Source organism: Orycteropus afer, unplaced genomic scaffold (assembly GCF_000298275.1).
Source record: "Orycteropus afer afer isolate SDZICR_OR568_19922 unplaced genomic scaffold, OryAfe1.0 scaffold00107, whole genome shotgun sequence".
NCBI classification, from domain to species: domain Eukaryota; kingdom Metazoa; phylum Chordata; class Mammalia; order Tubulidentata; family Orycteropodidae; genus Orycteropus; species Orycteropus afer.
In genome coordinates this window covers 8,293,224-8,311,501 of record NW_006921694.1, presented here as the reverse complement: position 1 = coordinate 8,311,501, position 18,278 = coordinate 8,293,224, and the positions used below count along the sequence as shown (strand labels likewise).

The following is an 18,278-nucleotide window of genomic DNA, read 5'->3' as shown; positions in this document are numbered from 1 at the left end:
AGTGAAATAATTGGAACTTTCCATTTTTAACCTGTTAAAATTTCTGCTTAAGCATATTTAACAATGTGTTCTGGATAAAATTGAAGAGTTTTTGCAAAGTTGTTATTTTAGAAGCATGTTGTTTCACATCCATGCTAATAATGCTGTGAATAGGGAAAAAAGCTGAGAATTACTGACTTAATTTTTTTTTCCTATGTAGGATATAAATTTAAAGAGAAAAAAAAATTCTATTCCAGAGGAGATGTGTCTTTTTTTATATGCATTTTATTGATGTATAAGGGATATGACTTTCTTAAGGGATGAATGTATGATGCTTTTCTTATTTCTGGAAAAATCAAACACAACAAAAATTAAAATTCATGCTACAGATGATACAGATCTGTATCTCCATGTCTGTAATCTCTGTTCTGTGATAAAGAACATAATACAGGCTTATTGCTCTACTTACAATTTCCCCTATCTCTGAAATTGATGTAAAGAAAATAAATGACTCTTGAGGGCTGAACTCATAAATATAGTATGTATGCATTAATCATGTCAGAAATATTTTCTACTTCATTTCACTTTTAAACAGAAAATTTTCTACACTAACTTTTCTTGATAACCGTTAATCGTTTTGATGAGTAAATATGCTGAATTCACAATTGTATGTGATCAAATGAATCTGCATCTTAGAACATCATAAGGAACACAGTCGATGTGTAATATTTGGAATGCATGTGCAGATTTTAATGTATCACCTAGAACTTATTTTCTCAAAACAAATCCCTTATGTCAGCTCTTTTTCCTTGTAATTTATCTTTTCTGATTAAAGCTGAATACAGAATGCAAGGAGACTATTCCTGAGTCTGAAAATTAACCTGTTAAAAAATTATACTTTAAATGAAATTATCACTGTGTTTATCAGGGTCCTTTTGCATTTCTCTGAGAGTTCTGGTAGCATAGTGCCTATGGCATTTGAAGGCTAGCAGTTCAAATCCACCAGCCACTCCTCGGAAGGAAGATTGAGCAATCTACTTCTGTAGTGATACAGCCTCGGAAATCCAAGGAGGGGTCTCTGTGAGTCAGATCCAACTCAACAAGTGTGAGTTTGGTCTGGTTTTGGTTTTGGCATTTCTTTACCACTTAAGACATTTATTATTATAATTATTGTTTGTTTTTTAGTACCCGTAGCTATGTCTCTTCTGTTGACTGTAATATTCCCCATGCTTTTTGGCTTTCATGTGAAAAAATAACATTGTATGGACATTGCCATCCAACATAAGCATTTTCTTTCTTCTTCATAGCAAATATCAGCTGTAATGTTTAGGTCGACAGCTTTTTGGTACTTGGTATGTTTTTCGATGCTCAGAGGCTACTTCCTCACTGACATTTTGTGGATAGGTTTGATTTCGTTTTTAATAGTATTCTGGATCTATTATTCTTTTGGAAGCATAAGAGATTGAATACTATTCTCTGGATAATTGAGGTTTTTGGAAAGCAGCATATGATATCTTTTTATGATTTAAAAACAAAAAAAGCACAACAATCAATGATGCCAGTTCTTTAGACTCTTAAGTGAGTTTCTGAGTGAAGTGGACTGGGGTAGCATATATGATGCTAAAGATAAACTTGTGTACTTAATAAAAACAAATGCCCAAGAATAATGTAATGCTTTTAAGATTCCTTTTAAAACCTAACTTTTTAAAGCAGAAAGCTAGTTCTTTTTAGTCTGAAAATTAAAATGTTTCATCATATTTTATTGAAATAAGAGTTCTTCCTTAAGATAGAAATATTTATGTTTTATTTAACCTTAAATTTTAGGAACTAAGGTCTGTCTTTAAGTAAGGTAGCATTTGGTCATATGTTATAGCTCTTGGCAAAACTGCCTGCTGTGTGTGTGTGGGGGGGAGAGGGGGTATATGTTTAACCTATAATACTTTTATTTATGTTAAAAATAGAAATAATATGACACTCAGAAAACTTAGTAAAAATGTTATTTAAAATATCACTCAGTATTATCATTCTGACACATTTAGTTTTATGTCTTCACTTACAGCCTTTTACAGATTTTTTCATCATTTCCACAATTATAATCAAGTTATACTTACAATTCTGTGTTTGGTATGTTTCATGTAGCATTACATCATTAAACTTTTCTCAAGTTTCTCAAGTAATATCATTTGCAATCATTCTTTATAATGATTGAATCATGTTTTTTTCACTTAAATTTACCACAGTTAGGTAAGTGGCTCTCCAGCTTTAGTAAATAAAATTGGTAAGTAAAGTGTAGAATCTTGATAAATGCTAGCTATCATTAGTAATCAGTAGCATTCAAATTTTATTTTTAAACAAAATTTTATTGTAAATCTGTTGCTTTGACACTATGGGAGCTCTGGTAGCATAGTGGCTAAGACACTTGCCTGCTAACCAGACGGCTGGTGGTTCAAACCCACCAGTCACTCCTCGGAAGGAAGGTCGGGCCATCCTACTTCCGTAGTGATACTGCCTCGGAAAACCAAGGAGGGGTCGCTATGAGTCGGGGCCGGCTCGACGGCACATAACAACAACAACAACAACATACATAGCTTTATACAACTCTTTTTTTTTCCTTTTTCTATAAGAGACCACCAGTAATAACAACCAAGTTTAAAGTAAGAACTCTTTTAAATTTTATTTCAGATATTTATTTAAAGGGAGATAATTAAAATAATAGTGTACTTTCTTGTTCTTTAAATTCAAAATAGGAAATTAAAGAGAAAGTATTTTAAGAAATTCAGTTCTGTGTTATTAGTATTTAAGAGAGAGGGGGAAATGGGAAACCATGCTGAACATATGTATAGGAGAAAAACAACACAAAGAGAGCAAGGCACAGATTGACTTATTTTTTGGAGGGTAGAATGAAACAAGTGTGAAAGGCCCAATGAAGAAATTGACCATACAGACTAAAAGGCGTGTGTGTGTGTGTGTGTGTGTGTATACATACAGGTATAAAAAAAAATCACTGCTATTGAGTCGTATCTGACTCTTAGTGACCCCTATTGGTTTCCAAGGCAATAAATCTTTATGGAAGTAGATTGCCCCATCATCCTTCTGCAGAATGGCTGGTGGGTTTGAACTGCCACATTCTGGTTAGCAATCATATGCCTTAAGTACTGCACCACCATATATATATATAGAGAGAGAGAGAGAGAGGGAGAGAATGACTGCACAGTGTTTAGTTTTGTTGTACATAGGGCCGCTATGAGTCGGAGACAACTCAACAGTACCTAACAACAGCAAAGAATGATCTTGTGGTGATTTTTTTAAAGTTCATCTTAATAATCTTTGGAAAAAAACAAATGATTGCTTCATAATTTAGTTTATTTGAAAATACCAATTTTAATATATTAGTTTCATAAAAGTAAGTACAACTATATTTGGGCAAATGTGCTGCAAAAGACTTCTTTAAAGTGTTAAAGAGCAAAGATGTCACCTTTGAAGCCTATGATGAGTCTGATGCAAGCCATGATATTTTCAGTAGTCTCATATGCATGTGAGAGCGGGACAATGAATAAAGAAGACCACAGAAGAATTAATGCATTGAATTATGGTGTTGATAAAGAATATTGAAAATACTGTAGACTTCTAGAAGAACAAACAAATCTGTCTTGGGGGAAATACAGCTGGAATGCTCCTTAGAAGCAAGAATAGCTAGAGTTCACCTTCTGTACTTGGATCGTGTTGTCAGAAGAGACCAGTCCTTGGAGAAGGATATCATGCTTGGTAAAATACAGAGTCGAGTAAAAAGGGGAAACCCCTCAACGAGCGATGGATTGATCCAGTGGCTGCAATGATGAGCTCAAACATGGCAACGATTATGAGGATAGTACAGGATTGGGCAGTGTTTCATTCTGTTGTATATAGGGTCGCTATGGGTCAGGTCTGACCCAGCAGCAGCTTAACAACAGCATTGTATTAGTGATTTGGGAAAATGTGAAAGAAATAGGAAGTAAAATCATCTCTTAAAATATTTTTGAAATTTAATTCCCATGACAAATTACTTACTAATGAAATGATTTAAGAGCAATTAGAAAACTACATACTTGAGAATATATATAAATAACCTACAAATCAATTCAATAGAAGAGATGAAACACTTATGATTAATATGTTTCTATTAGCACTGGTCTTATGTATCCAGTTAGTGTGAAGAAATAGTCTAGAGCCATATTATTCATATGTTTTTCTTTAAGAGAGCTACATAATAAAGTCAACCCTAAATAAAGAATTATGAATATATTACATAAGAAAGAATTTTCCATGATACTCTATAGGAATTCACATAAAATGCATGATACTAATGCCTGTTCGTAGTTGTTAATATAGTTAAACAGTTTTTCTCCTTTTGTGATTTAGTCCCAGCATTTAGTGACAACATCCCAAAATAATGCAGACTTTATCAGTTAGGCCCAACAACAAATTTCTGTGGGTTCTTAGATCATGAGATAAATTTGTCTCATCAGTTGTAATTGAAATAAGTCTCAGAAATTATAGCATTAGAACTCAAGAAATTTGGTATTTCTTTCATCTACATAGTCTTTTTCTCAGAAACTTGACTCTTCCTTAGCTTAAAGTTTCAAAATCTGTATTATTTGTCTTACTATGATACATAAATAGCAAACCAGGCAATTTGAGAAATAAACTCTTTTATAATGCTTAGAATATCATTTAGTTTACCACTGTAGTTTTATTATTAGAATTGTTGTTGTTATGTGCCGTCGAGTCAGCCCCGACTCATAGCGACCTCTCCTTGGGTTTCCGAGGCAGTATCACTATGGAAGTAGGATTGCCTAACCTTCCTTCCGAGGAGTGGCTGGTGGGTTTGAACCACCAGCCTTCTGGTGAGCAGTCAAGTGCTTTAGCCACTATGCTACCAGAGCTCCTATTATTAGAATAACATTTATTAATTCCCAACACAGTGTACCAAATGATAGTCTAAGCTTAAGTCCTCATAGTATGATCAAGGGGGAAATAGCCTTTGTCAATAAATCCCAGCAGAGTGGATATATAATTTTGCTCAAAAATGTCCACAAAGTGGAGTCTGGGCCAAAGTGATCAGGGTTAGCACTCTTTAGTGGTTAAACTAACTAGAAAATTACCGCTATTATGTTCACTTCACTTTGTGTCCTTAGGCCAATGCTAGAAATTACTTTCACACCAGAAAACTTTAAATCATCATGATACATAAAATATATAGCTATAAAATTCCTTATTTTCAAAGCACATTGTTGTGCCAAAGATATGAATATTAAGGAAGAAATACCCCCCACTAAAGTATTATGCCGCTGACAGAATAGGTCAAACCTGTAGGATCTGGTATGTCTGGAAGTTTGGTATATAGGAGTTGTTTTCATAACTGAAGTGTTGGATTCATGATTATCTGCTTCAGCATGTTCTTTGGTCCATTCTTTACTGTCGTTAGTATCTGTAATCTCTCTAACCCCTGTTGAGAGATGAAATCCATGATTGTGCATTAGTTGTATAATTGCCCTATTGAAAGATGAGGTCCTCTACTTCCGTAAAGATTTACAGCCTTGAGAACATTAAGGGGCAGTTCTCCTCTGCCCTGTAGGGTTGCTATCGGAATTGATTCCATGGCAATGGGTTTGGTTTGATTTGGGTCCTGTTTAAGTATTAAGGCTATAATGTTGATTTGACTATAGTGATTCTAACCCAAGGTTATCTTAACTGCATTTCATGAAGCCCTAGGATTCCATAAAATAATTTACAGGTTAAAGTAGACTTTGAATTTTTCAATCTGACTTTTTTTTTCATACTTTGTTTATATGAAACTAATCTCTCCAAAATTAATTCCTTTCTTTTACTCAGTTCCTAACTACTTTTTAACCTTACTACCCTACATGCTATATTTTGGCTACCAATTATAGTATATCAGAAAATAGATAATGTGAATGTTGCCACCTATAGGCAAAAAATCAATTACACCTTTTTTATTACATAAAAAACCATAATCTAAAGAAAGGTTTTTTTCCCTAACTTCTACATTCACCATCTTCAAACTTAGTACTTTATTATTTATCTATTTCTATTACCATTGTTGCCATTTCAGACACCTGTGCCTTGAAATAAAGTACTTCCTAAAACTTTTTTTGTCATATTACTATTTGCATTATATATGTATATATGTATATATATACATATATATATACATATATATCACTCACACCTACCATTTTATTAAACTTCTATGATTTTAAAAAAGATCTTTTTAATCCAACTAACTTAACAAGTCATATACTAAGCTTAACTTTTATATCTCATTTTACCTCTGAAGTGAGGAATATTACAAGTATTTATTCCCTGGAACAAAAAAATCCCTTCCTACAATCTATTATCATTAGTCTTTGGTTTGTGCCTTCCTTGTAATGATATAGGTTTGTTTCTCCTTTATTCTTTGCAGAGCGCTGCAGCAGCTCCCAGTCCAGTGCTAGGAAACATTCCCCCAGGAGATGGCATGCCAGTAGGTCCTGTACCACCAGGGTTCTTTCAGGTACTCAGAGAAATTCTGACTAGGAATGTTAAGGCATAGGAACTCGTGTTTGATTTTATTAAGAAATATGAAGGGTGAGGCTATTTTAATTTATAAGTAAGCATAATGCTGTGCAGCCAACTCTTGATTATTCAGAGACTGGTTATCTAGTGTGTAGATTAGCTCTTCTTTCCTGTTTTTTTCTTATTTTGTACATTTTTATTTATTTTACCATTTCATTGCTTAACTAAGAAAGTTGAAGTGCAAATTAAACCATTAAGTTTAACAGTTCTGAAGATTTAGTGGGAGAAAAGATTAGAGGTGAGGTTCAGGAAAGATACATGGATTTTAACTATCCAAGTTATCCAGAGTTCCCAGACTAAAGATAATCAAGGTTTGGCTGTACATTCAAATATAGCTAAATCATAATCTATTCATTTACAAAGAGTTACAGGATATATAAAAATATTTTTGAGAATCATCTTTGTGGCTTTTAAGCTGGGATATTTTATTAACATTATATAATATTGTTTTTAAATCAGATTGTCAAATACATATGTTAGTATTTTGAAATTTCAACATGATCATTTATTTTAGCAAAGACGATAACAACAATGTTAGGATTACAGTATCATATAAAATTTTATGGCACCACATCTTAAATTTGCCAGTTTCCTAACCCAAACCAAGATAGATTCTGAAGTTGTTTTTTTTTCTTTCCTTTTTTCAATGCATAATTAGTTTTATGACAGCTTTGGCAAAATGAAGAAGAGCCTATGCGTTAGGAACTAGAGTAGTAAAACAATTCAGGAATTAATGTAATATGCTGTATTATTTGGGAGCTCTGGTAGCATAGTGGCTAAGGCACTTGACTGCTAACCAGAAGGCTGGCGCTTCAAACCCACCAGCCACTCCTCGGAAGGAAGGTTGGGCAATCCTACTTCCGTAGTGATACTGCCTCGGAAACCCAAGGAGGGGTCGCTATGAGTCAGGGCTGACTCGACGGCACATAACAACAACAACAACAACAACATGCTGTATTATTAATGAATTACATTAGGTACATATAAACTTCTTTGTCCCTTTAGTGCCCACCCCCTGCAAGGGAGCTCTGGTGGCACAGTGCCTAAGGCATTTGACTACTAACCAGGAGGCTGGCAGTTCAAACCCACCAGCCCCTCCTCAGAAAGAAGGTTGGACAATCTACTTCCATAGTGATACTGCCTCAGAAACCCAAGGAGAGGTCGCTATGAGTCAGAACCGACTCAAAGGCAGTGAGTTTGGTTTTTATTTATTTTGTGTGTGTGTATGTGTGTGTCCCCCTCCCCACCGGCCCAAAGTTCCTGATAATTGTTTATTAGTTAAACCATACCATTGATTTCAGGGTAGATTAATGTACTAATACATGTGAAAATGAAAAAATAAAATTAGAAGTGATTTTCCAAAATAAAGCAAGAAGTCTTAATTAAAACCTAGTACCAACTTTTAAGATACACAGTCCTTTAGGACACACTTATTTTACTTGCTCAGATTCTCTATTTAATATCCAAGTGATCTAGAATATTCAAAAGTTTTCTTAGAGTCCACATTCTGTTTTTGGGATTCTTTCTAATAATCTAGGAACTTATTATAGCTATTGAGGTTTCTCCATCTGTACAATGACTAACAAATGATAGATTAAAAATTTGTACATTAAAAAAGTGACAGGGCTGGTGTTCACATCAAAGCAGTCTAGACTTTTACCATTAAATTTACCTCTTAAAGTTCATAGTTGATACTCTTATTTCTCTTGTCAAGGATGGCTTGGAATAGGGAGTAAATCTGAAGAGTTAGTCAACTTGAGAATTAGTAGAAGCTGTCTGTGGCACTTTTGAAAAGAAGCGATGGAGTGGGTAGAAGCCAACTTCTTTAATTTTAGGGTTCATCAAAGGTGTACAAATCCATGTATTTTCAATTTCACATTTTTTGGAACGAACCATTCTTCCCTTACCTGTCTTCTATCTCAAAATCTTGGTAAGAGTAGTTGAAACAGTTAATTTTGTCTTACTCTACCATGATAAGTTTGAGTAGCGCTGTGATAGCGTCTAAGATGAGTAGATACACTTTGTGCCTTCTTGAAGTTCATTGTCTACCCAGTGAGGCAAGATTAAAAACAAATAACTATAATACAAGGAGATATGTACTATAAGAGAGTGAAGTGTAAACTTCTGTGATGACTGAAGGTGAGAGTCATTGAGTTGTCTTTGGAAGGAGTTGTCCAGCAAACAAGGAGAGGAGTGATAGTTTGGGAAGTGAAAACAGAATAAACAAAATTGTAGAGATATCAACATTTATAAACGGTGCAAGAGTTGTTGAGAGTATGTATAGAGGATAGGAGGAATGGGAGGTAGGAGTTCCTGGAAATGAACTTGGAAAGATAGGCTCTAACATATTGAGAAGAGCCTTGTTTTGGTTCTCCAGTGCTGCTCTAACAGGAATATACCACAAGTTGATGGCTTTAAAAAACAGGGATTTATTCACTTACAGTTTAGGAGGCTAAAAGCCTGAGCTCAGAGTGCCAGCTCTAGGGGCTGGGTGAAGCCCCCTCAACCTTGGGCTTCATCTCTGCCTCTTGCTCCCAGCCCACTGAAGCTGGAGGTGTTTCTTAACTCAGATAGCTGCTGTTTGCTAAGGCTGACAAACCCAAGGTCAACAAGTAAAATGGCACAGTCCCAAAATTATCAAGCAACATGGCAAGCCATTAGTTCAGGTCCAGACAACATGGCAGGCCACTGAGATGAAGACTTGGCCAAATACAGGATCTAGATGTGCCAAAAAGCTCAGAGACCATTCTCAAAGCGTCTTCTCGTATACTGGAAGCAGATCATATCCCTAAGGCAGCTACTCATCTGCTCACAGTAGATTGCACCATGGAGTTGATTACCGGTCTCATCATGGGGAATAACTACATCCAGCTGCCCAGCCACTCAAACCAGGCCCAGCCAAGTTGACACATAAATCTTAACTACCACAAGCTGTACATGTCATGTTAAGAAATTGAATCTTTATCCAGTAGTAGACATATAGTAGCTATCAGAGATATTTGAGACCAGTGACCCAAATCCAGCTGCAGAGTGATTCAGCCTTGGTTAGGTACCTATGATACAGCAGTATAAAAAATCTCTGCCCTTACAAAACTCCAATGGCAATTATAGTATGTAGAGAAAAATGCTATATTAAATGTGTAAATAAAGTGAGCTCTTAGAGCAAACCAGAAGGCCACTAAAACTAGTCTTGGGTGGGGTATAGTCAAGGAAGTAGTGCCAAAGTAGTAAATAAAATCCAAATTGACATTGAAAGATAAGTTAATAGTTAGGCAAAGAGGCAGAAAGATAAGGGGAGAACATTCCAGGAATAGGGGGAAAAATATGTGCAAAGACCCAGAGAGGAAAGGAGAAAGACACAAGTATTTCAACAACACTGAAGCTTAATTACTCAAAGGGAGAGTGAATGGTGATGAGACAAGAGGGAGCATAAGGGGTCTTGTAGGTTAGTTAAGAGTTTGAACTTGATCTTAAGGACAGCAATAGCTATTGAAGGATTTTAAGTAGGAGAGGGGCATGTTCATATTTGCATTTTTAGGAAAATCACCCCAACAACAGCCAGGATTGCAGAGAAGCAAGGTGGGCAGTGGGGAGACTACTTAGGAGGCTGTTAGAGTAATCCGAGTGAGATTTACTGATGATCTGAATGAAGACAGTGGCAGGGGATATGGAGAGATACAAACAGACTTGAGTGATAGAAATAAATATAGAGGATGAGAGTAGAAGTCAAGGATAATACCTTTGTTTCTGGCTCTAACCGGGCAGATGGAGGTCTTATTTTCTGAACTAAAGACCACAGGATGAGTAGGTTTGAGATGCTTAGATGAGGGTTTTCTGGGACCTCAAATTAGAGATGTCCTTCAGGCATATGTGAAACTACAAATTTGAAGCCTAGAGATTTTAGGCAAGAGATAAGAATTGGAGGGTTATCACATTAAAAGTAATTGTTCAGGAAGAACGTACAAAATGAGAAGGTTAAGACAGTGTAAAGCAAAATTCCAATAAAACTAACATTTAAATGGTGAACAAACGGAACAGAATACAGCAGAGACCGGGTGCAGGGATAGCAGTTGGTTAGCTATTGTAGTAACCCAAGGAAGAAATTGACCGAACCTATTCAAGTTAAGTGGCTGTAGGATTGGAAAAGAAGACAGGGTTTATAGTTATGTTTGATGGTCCTTACCTGATCAGCCAAATTAGGGGTAGAAGAGAAGGATTTGGAAGAAACAAGGATGATCCTGAGATTCCTGCTGGATAATTTTGATGTTGCTATCTGAGTAAGGGAAGAAAGGAAGTATAAAAAATTTTACGTACGTTTGAGATGCTTAGATGAGGGTTTTCTGGGACCTCAAATTAGAGATGTCTTCAGGCATATGTGAAACTACAATCATTAGTTACACATCATTCCTCTTCATATAGGCAGATCATTCCAACTAATGCCAAATACTCCTTTCCTGCATTCAGTAGGCTTATAATATATATCTTGAAATGCCTCTTTGAAATAATGAAAAATTCAAACTCCCAAACTTTTTTAAAAAGAAATGTGATGTCATTATCTTGGGTACATACAGTGATAGAATAAGACTACTCAAGTATTTCCTAAATTTCAGCATCAGTTTCTTAGAGTGCTTTGGCTATACAAGTAGTTCTCAACTTAGGATATATTCGAGTTAGGATGAATCGCATTGAGGACTGCCCATTTTTTGTACATACTATCATTAGTAATGTTAACTCAAGGAGCTCTAGTGGCACAGTGCCTAGAGCATTTGACTGCTTAACCAGAAGGTTGGTGGTTCAAACCCACCAACCACTCCATGGAAAGAAGACCGGTGCAAAAACGGCAAGGAGGCCTCATGTTCTGACCTCCTCTAATCCCACAAGAGGAAGACAGAATCACCATCAATAGCCCAAAGCCTATTCCTGCAAGGCCAGACATGTTGCCTCCCTCCAGCCCTTTCTCCAACCGTTCCTCCCAAAGCACCCACCACCTCTCTCTTGGGTTCGATGATTCACTGCAGTGGCCACACAGAACTCACTGATTATGGGGTTTATTAGGGAAGCACCACAGGCTACAATCAAGTTCAGGAAAAATGCTCAGTCTCTCTCCCAGCCTACCATCCCTCAGCCAACAGTCTCTCACAGTCTCTTTCCCAGCAGTGCTGGTCCCTCGGTGTGTCACTCAGCAATGCATGTCTCTTGCGTCTCTTTCCAGCAACGCATGTCTCAGGAGCATGTGTCTCTTTCAGCAGCACGTCTTCCTCAACCGGCAGTCAGAGGGAGAGTTCTGCCTCTAGGAAGCCTCCTTTTGAGCTTGGCAGAGTGGCCAAACCAACCAATCATAACAATAGAATTCTAAGCACCTGAGAGTGAGCCTTCCATAACATTGCGTTGTGCCACTCCCAACAGAAATAACCCAGGTGGATAACATTTACAATCAGGAGCTCCTCGGTTGCTCATTCCACCACTGAGTTTACAATGACTTATGGGTAGAAGAGCCATACTAAGTAATTTACTTCACTGCAACCGCGCAATCTACTTCTGTAAAGATTTACTGCCTTGGAAACCCAATGATAGTCACTATGAGTTGGAATCAGTGACAGTGGGTTTGGTTTTTGGTTTAATGTAATCTTATCATATTACTAACATACAATGTCTTGTAGTTAGTAATATGTATGACATACAATGTTGCAGTGCATAATTCGCTCATGTTATCATTCTCAGATGTAGTATGTCCAACCTTCAAACACAAATAAAGATTGGATTTATAAAGATACTGATAATAAAAGGCAATAATAATGAAAACTAAAAAAGATGAGGTATTTGACTTTTTTCACAACCAACTTACAATGGAGTAGTCATCAGAACAGTTAGCTCTGGTGCTATAGTGGTTAGGGCATTTGGCTGCTAACCAAAAGTCACTGGTTCAAACTTACCAGCTACTCTGTGGAAGAAAGATGAGGAAGTATGCATCTATAAAGATTTACAGCCTTGGAAAGCCAGTGGGGTTGCTATGAGTCAGAATCGACTTGATGGCAGTGAATTTGGTTTTGGTTTTGAGTCACTGGAATGGAACCAGAGACTCCCTACACTTCATTATGACTCTGGCCATGATGCCATAATGCATGTTCTTAGTGAAGAGTAGCCACCTTCATAAGTAGAAAATCTTGTAGGTAGTCATAATTCAAGTCCAAAAACCAGTTTCTAATGGAATTCTGAGGAGGTGCTGACCTTCATGAATGATCCAAATCTATAGAAGCTAGGATTGGGTAACATTTCAGAAGAAAATATGATGCCTGAAATCAGGCACAATCTTGACTATCAGTTCAGAATAAGCAAGGAAGTAGCTGGAAAAGAACTGGCCTCAAAATGGGAGGTAGGTTCAGAAGACTGTCTGGGATAGACTCAGGCTTTCCCAGAAGGCAGAGACTAGGATATTAGAAAATCTCTGATTTAAAAGAGACTTAAATAGAAGAGTCCTAAACAGTTTGTCCAGTGTCTCAGCTTGGTTGCAGCTTCTCAATTCTAAATGGTAATTACCTCCAATTACCTTTGGCCTCTGATAGAATATGAGATTATTTTTTAATCCCAGTTTTTAGTGAGGAAGTGTAAAATTCTTAGTAGGTTTGAATGTGACTAGACCAAGAAAATGTTGAACCTATTAGAATTTAATGAATAAATGAAAATGAAGAAAAATAACTTGTAATTAGTACATCAAACAATAGCTTAAGTAGTTCTGAGCTCTCTTCTCTATGTGCTCATATAATACATTAAAACACTTCTGCTAAGTAATTAAACATACTCCTTGTGTTACACTCGGTTCTCTAGAGAAGCAAAACCAGTAAAGCTTATATATATATATAGAGAGAGAGAGAAATTTATCTTAGGAAAATGGCTCACACACTTACAGAAGCTGGCAAGTCCCAAGTTCTTAGATCAAACGTCAAGCTGGAGGCTTTTCTCAACTCATGCTTCACCGGGGCTGATGAGCTCAAGGTTGGCAGGCAGTTTACTGGCTGTTGACTCCAACGAATGATGAATCCAAGATCTCCAGGCCAAATGGTGGATTGTTTGCTCACGGAGATTTGTAGGCATCTCAACAAAATCCCAATCCACAGAAGAGTGTCACTTTTCCCAGGATGTCCATAAATATACTACAAACAAACCACACCCCTGGGGAAACTCTTTTTCAATAGATTGGCTGCTCATATACATCTGATCCCATCATTGGAACAACCCACATCACAATTGCTTAAACCACACAGAATTGTGGTCCAGCCAAGTTGACACACAGCTCCAACTATCACAGTCTACCCCTTGTCAACTCGGCAGTCGTACACATCTTCTTAACTATATATAGTCTCTAAATAAGGACAATTATAAAGTCATACTTACACCTAACATGATACGCTAACACAGGTACAACTGAAATGCATTAAACTTATTTACATTTCACAGTTCATAACAGAAGGAAACAAAAATACTTGATGCACATACACAATGAAGAAAAATAACACAGTCCTCTTTTCTGTAACTGGTCATATGGTCGTAGCTGATATTCAGAACTACCTTCTTCCACCACCCATTCTGTATTTCCCTTGCCCTTAGCAAGCACCTCAGCTGGTCTTGATTCTTTGCCTGGTGGGATGACACAAACCTTCATTCCTGAAGCCATTAGTAGTGTTCTGGTTACCTAGTGCCACTCTGACAAGAATATTCCACAAATAGGATGGCCTTAACAAACAGGAGTTTATTCTCTTACAGTCTGGAGGCTTTAAGTCCAAGTTCAAAGTGCCAGGCTCTAGAGGCTGGATGAAAGCCCCTCAACCTTGGGGTCCAGCTCTACCTCCTGCTCCTGGCCCACTGACACTAGAGGCATTTCTTCACTCAGACAGCTGCTAACTGCTGAGGCTGACAAACCCAAGGTTGTCAAATAAAAAGGCACAGTTCCAACTGTAAAGGCAGGCCATTAATTTAAGTTCATTGTAAGTCCCACAGTCAGCAAAGCATGGCAGGCTACTGAACAATGACACGATTACACGCAGGGTCCAGCAATCATGCCATAAGCTAGAGACCATTCCCAAAGCTGCTTCTTATATACTGGAAGCAGACCACATACCCAAAGCAGCTACTCAGCTGCTTGTGGTAGATACCACCATGGAGTTGATTGCCAGTCTTATCATGGAGAATAACTACCACCAGTTGCCTAGCCACTCAACTTGGCACCTGTACAGATCTTCAGTGGGTGGTATCTGTACAGATCTCCTCCACTGGGTGACTCCAGTCCCCTAGTTCCTCTAAGTTGCGACCTCACCCCCTTGGCCTGGTGGGCCCTGTCCCTTTCCCTCTTGGGCATGGCAGCTCTGCCCCCTCACTCTCAGGCAGCGGCTATCGCTCCATCCCACTGACTCACATGAACGAGCAGCCCCACACTCCAGAAGCAAGTTGATGAAAGTCTGGCTCTTTTAAAACCTGGGGGGCTGTGATGATTCTACTTCCAAAGGCCATGGTCTTACCCTTTCAGGCTGAGGCAGCTCTGCTTCTATTTCCTCGGTCTCTCTGCTTCTGCTGATTAATGCTGAAGGCAACCCACTCCGCTAGAAAACCCTGCCCAAAAAGCACTCGGCTTTCTTGCTCCGTGGGCCAGCCAACTTGCTACTCCATCTCATGTCAGTCTCTTTTACCAGTTAATGCCTGAAGGCTACTCACTCTGCCAGGAGGCTGCCTGCACAATGGTACCTGGCTTGCTCCTCCTTGGGCTGGTAAGCCTGTTGCTGTTCAATGCCGGTCTCTGGCCTCTCCTACTGCCATCTCTCATGCTGGTCTCTTGGCTCTGCACCTGCTGTCTCTCATGACAGTCTCTTGACTCTCCTCCTGCTGTCTCTCATGCTGTACACCAGGGTCTCTCTACCATGGTCTTGGGTCAAGGACGCACTCCACTCCTGTTTCCACATTTTAGGTATCTGTCAGAGCAGCACCCCACTCTCCTGGTACCAAATTCTGTTCTGGTTACCTAGTACTGCTCTGACAAGAATATACCACAAATGGGATGGCCTTAACAAACAGGAGTTTATTCTCTTACATGGCCTTAAGAAACAGGAGTTTATTCTCTTACAGTTTGGAGGTTTTAAGTCCAAGTTCAAAGTGCCAGGCTCTAGGGGTTGAGGGTGAAAGCCCTTCAACCTTGGGGTCCAGCTCTGCCTTCTACTCCCGGCCCACTGGAACTAGAGGCATTTCTTCACTCAGCTGCTAGCTGCTGAGGCTGACAAACCCAAGGTTGTCAAATAAAAAGGCACAGTCCCGATGTTACCAATCCATATGGCAGGCCATTAAATTAAGTCCATTGTAAGTCCCATGGTCAGCAGAGCGTGGCAGGCTGCTGAACAATGGCATGACTACATGTAGGGTTGAAGCATGCCATAAGCTAGAGACCACTCCCAAAGCTGCTTCTTATATACAGGAAGCAGACCTGCTTGTGGTAGATCCCACTGTGGAGGTGATTGTCAGTCTCATCATGGGGAATAACTACCACCAGCTTTCAGCCACTCAACCAGGCCCAGCCAAGTTAACACACAAATATAACCACCACAAGTAGTCATATCAGAATTGGGTTGCTGTAATTTTCCATTGACTTTAATCACAGGGCATGATAGTACTGAGATGTCCTAAAGAATCTCTTGTATTTCAGACATATTCTTCTTTATCTCCATTATGGAATGTCAATCCAATTTTCCCTTGGTAATCAGGATCTATCACACCAGATAGTACAGTGATGCCCTTCTTTGTCTGTTGATCCAGAGGCACGAGGAAGCCAAAATGGCCAGGTGGCATTCTTAATTTCCAGTTCAGTGCAATCAGTATTGTGTCTCCAGGTGAGAATGTTCCTCCTTTTGGGACTAAGATCTCCCGACCCGCAGAGCATAGGGTAGCAGGGACAGAAAGCAAAAATTTTTTGAGTGGATCACTAGGGGTAATAGTGAGTGGTACCACTCTTGTTTCCACCCCTTGGTTCCTGGACCTGTGAGTCCTGGCTTTTGGAGAAACAGCACCATATATTGAATGCTGGTTTAGAGCATATACAGCCTCCTGAAGAACATTGCCCCAATCCTTAAAGGTATTGCCACCTAGTTGGCACCATAATTGTGTTTTCAGTAGGCCTTTCCATCTTTCTATCAAGCCAGCTGCTTCAGGATGATGGGGAACATGGTAAGACCAGTGAATTCCATGAGCAAAAGCCCATTGCCACACTTCATTTGCTGTGAAGTGAGTCCCTTGATCTGAAGCAATGTTGTGTGGGATACCATGATGGTGGACAAGGCATTCTGTAAGTCCATGGATGGTAATTTTGGCAGAAGCATTTCATGCAGGGAAGGTGAATCCATTTCCAGAATAAGTATCTCTTTCACTAAGAACAAAACGCTGTCCTTACCATGATGGAAGTGGTCCAGTGTAATCAACCTGTCACCACGTTGCTGGCTGATCACCCCGAGGAATGGTTCCATATCGTGGACTGTTAGTCTCTGCTGCTGGCAGATTAGGCACTCAGCAGTGGCAGTAGCCAAATCAGCCTTGGTAAGTGGGAGTCCATGTTGCTGAGCCCATGCATAACCTCCATCCCTGCCACCATGGCCACTTTGTTCCTGAGCCCATTGAGCAATGACAGGAGTAGCTGGGGAAAAAGGAAAGGCAGGTTTCCACTGAACATACCATCCTATCCACTGATATTTAAAGTCCTCCTCTGCTGAGATCACCTTTTGGTGGACATTCACATGAGACACAAATATCTTTATCCTTTGGCTCATTCAGAGAGCTCTGTCCACGTACCTCTTCCCCATACATCCTTATCACCAATTTTCCAATCATGTTCCTTCTAAGTCCCAGACTATCCAGCCAAGCCATTAGCCACAGCCCTTGAATCGTTATATAATCACACTTCTGGCCATTTCTTATTCCATGGAAAGTGAACGGCCATATGCATAGCTCTAATTTCTGCCCGTTGGGAGGATTTCCCTTCACCACTGTCCTTCAAGGAAGTCCCAGAAAGGGGCTGCAGTGCTGCTGCCATCTGCTTTCGAGTGGTGCTTATCACATATCGCACAGAACCATCTGTAAACCAGGCACGAGTTTTTTCTTCCTCAATCAACTGATCGTAGGAATTCCCCTTGAGGCCATAGGTGCGAACTGGCAGAGGGAAGGTAATGTGACTGGAGTGGAGACCATAGGCATTTGGGCCACTTCCTCATGCAACTTACTTGTGCCTTCAGGTCCTGCTCAAGCCCAATCTCTGATATACCACTTCCATTTAATGATGGAATGCTGGTGTGCATGTCCAACTTTATGACTCTGTGGGTCAGACAACATCCAGTTCATGATGGGGAGCTCAGGTATCATGTTGACTTGGTGGCCCATGGTTAGGCGTTCAGTCTCTACTAAAGCCCAATAACAAGCTAAAAGCTGTTTCTCAAAAGGAAAGTAGTTAGCTTCAGTGGATGGCAGGGCTTTGCTCCAAAATCCCAAGGGTCTGCATTGTGATTCACCAGTAGAGACCTGCCAAAGACTCCAAACAGCATCTCTATCTACTACAGACACTTCAAGCACCATTGTATCAGCCAGATCATATGGCCCAAGTGGCAGAGCAGCCTCCACAGCAGCCTGAACCTGTTGCAGAGCCTTCTGTTGTTCTGGGC

General features: G+C 39.1%; 1 protein-coding gene across 1 annotated transcript in view; it reads left to right on the top strand.

Annotated features, from left to right (window-relative positions):
* Window positions 1-18,278, top strand: part of SSBP2 (single stranded DNA binding protein 2) — a 539,855-nt gene that overhangs the window by 379,275 nt on the left and 142,302 nt on the right. The window contains exon 5 of the mRNA XM_042781332.1: window positions 6,443-6,532. Coding sequence (XP_042637266.1) covers window positions 6,443-6,532 — 90 coding nt within the window. The remainder of the gene's footprint in view (window positions 1-6,442; window positions 6,533-18,278) is intronic.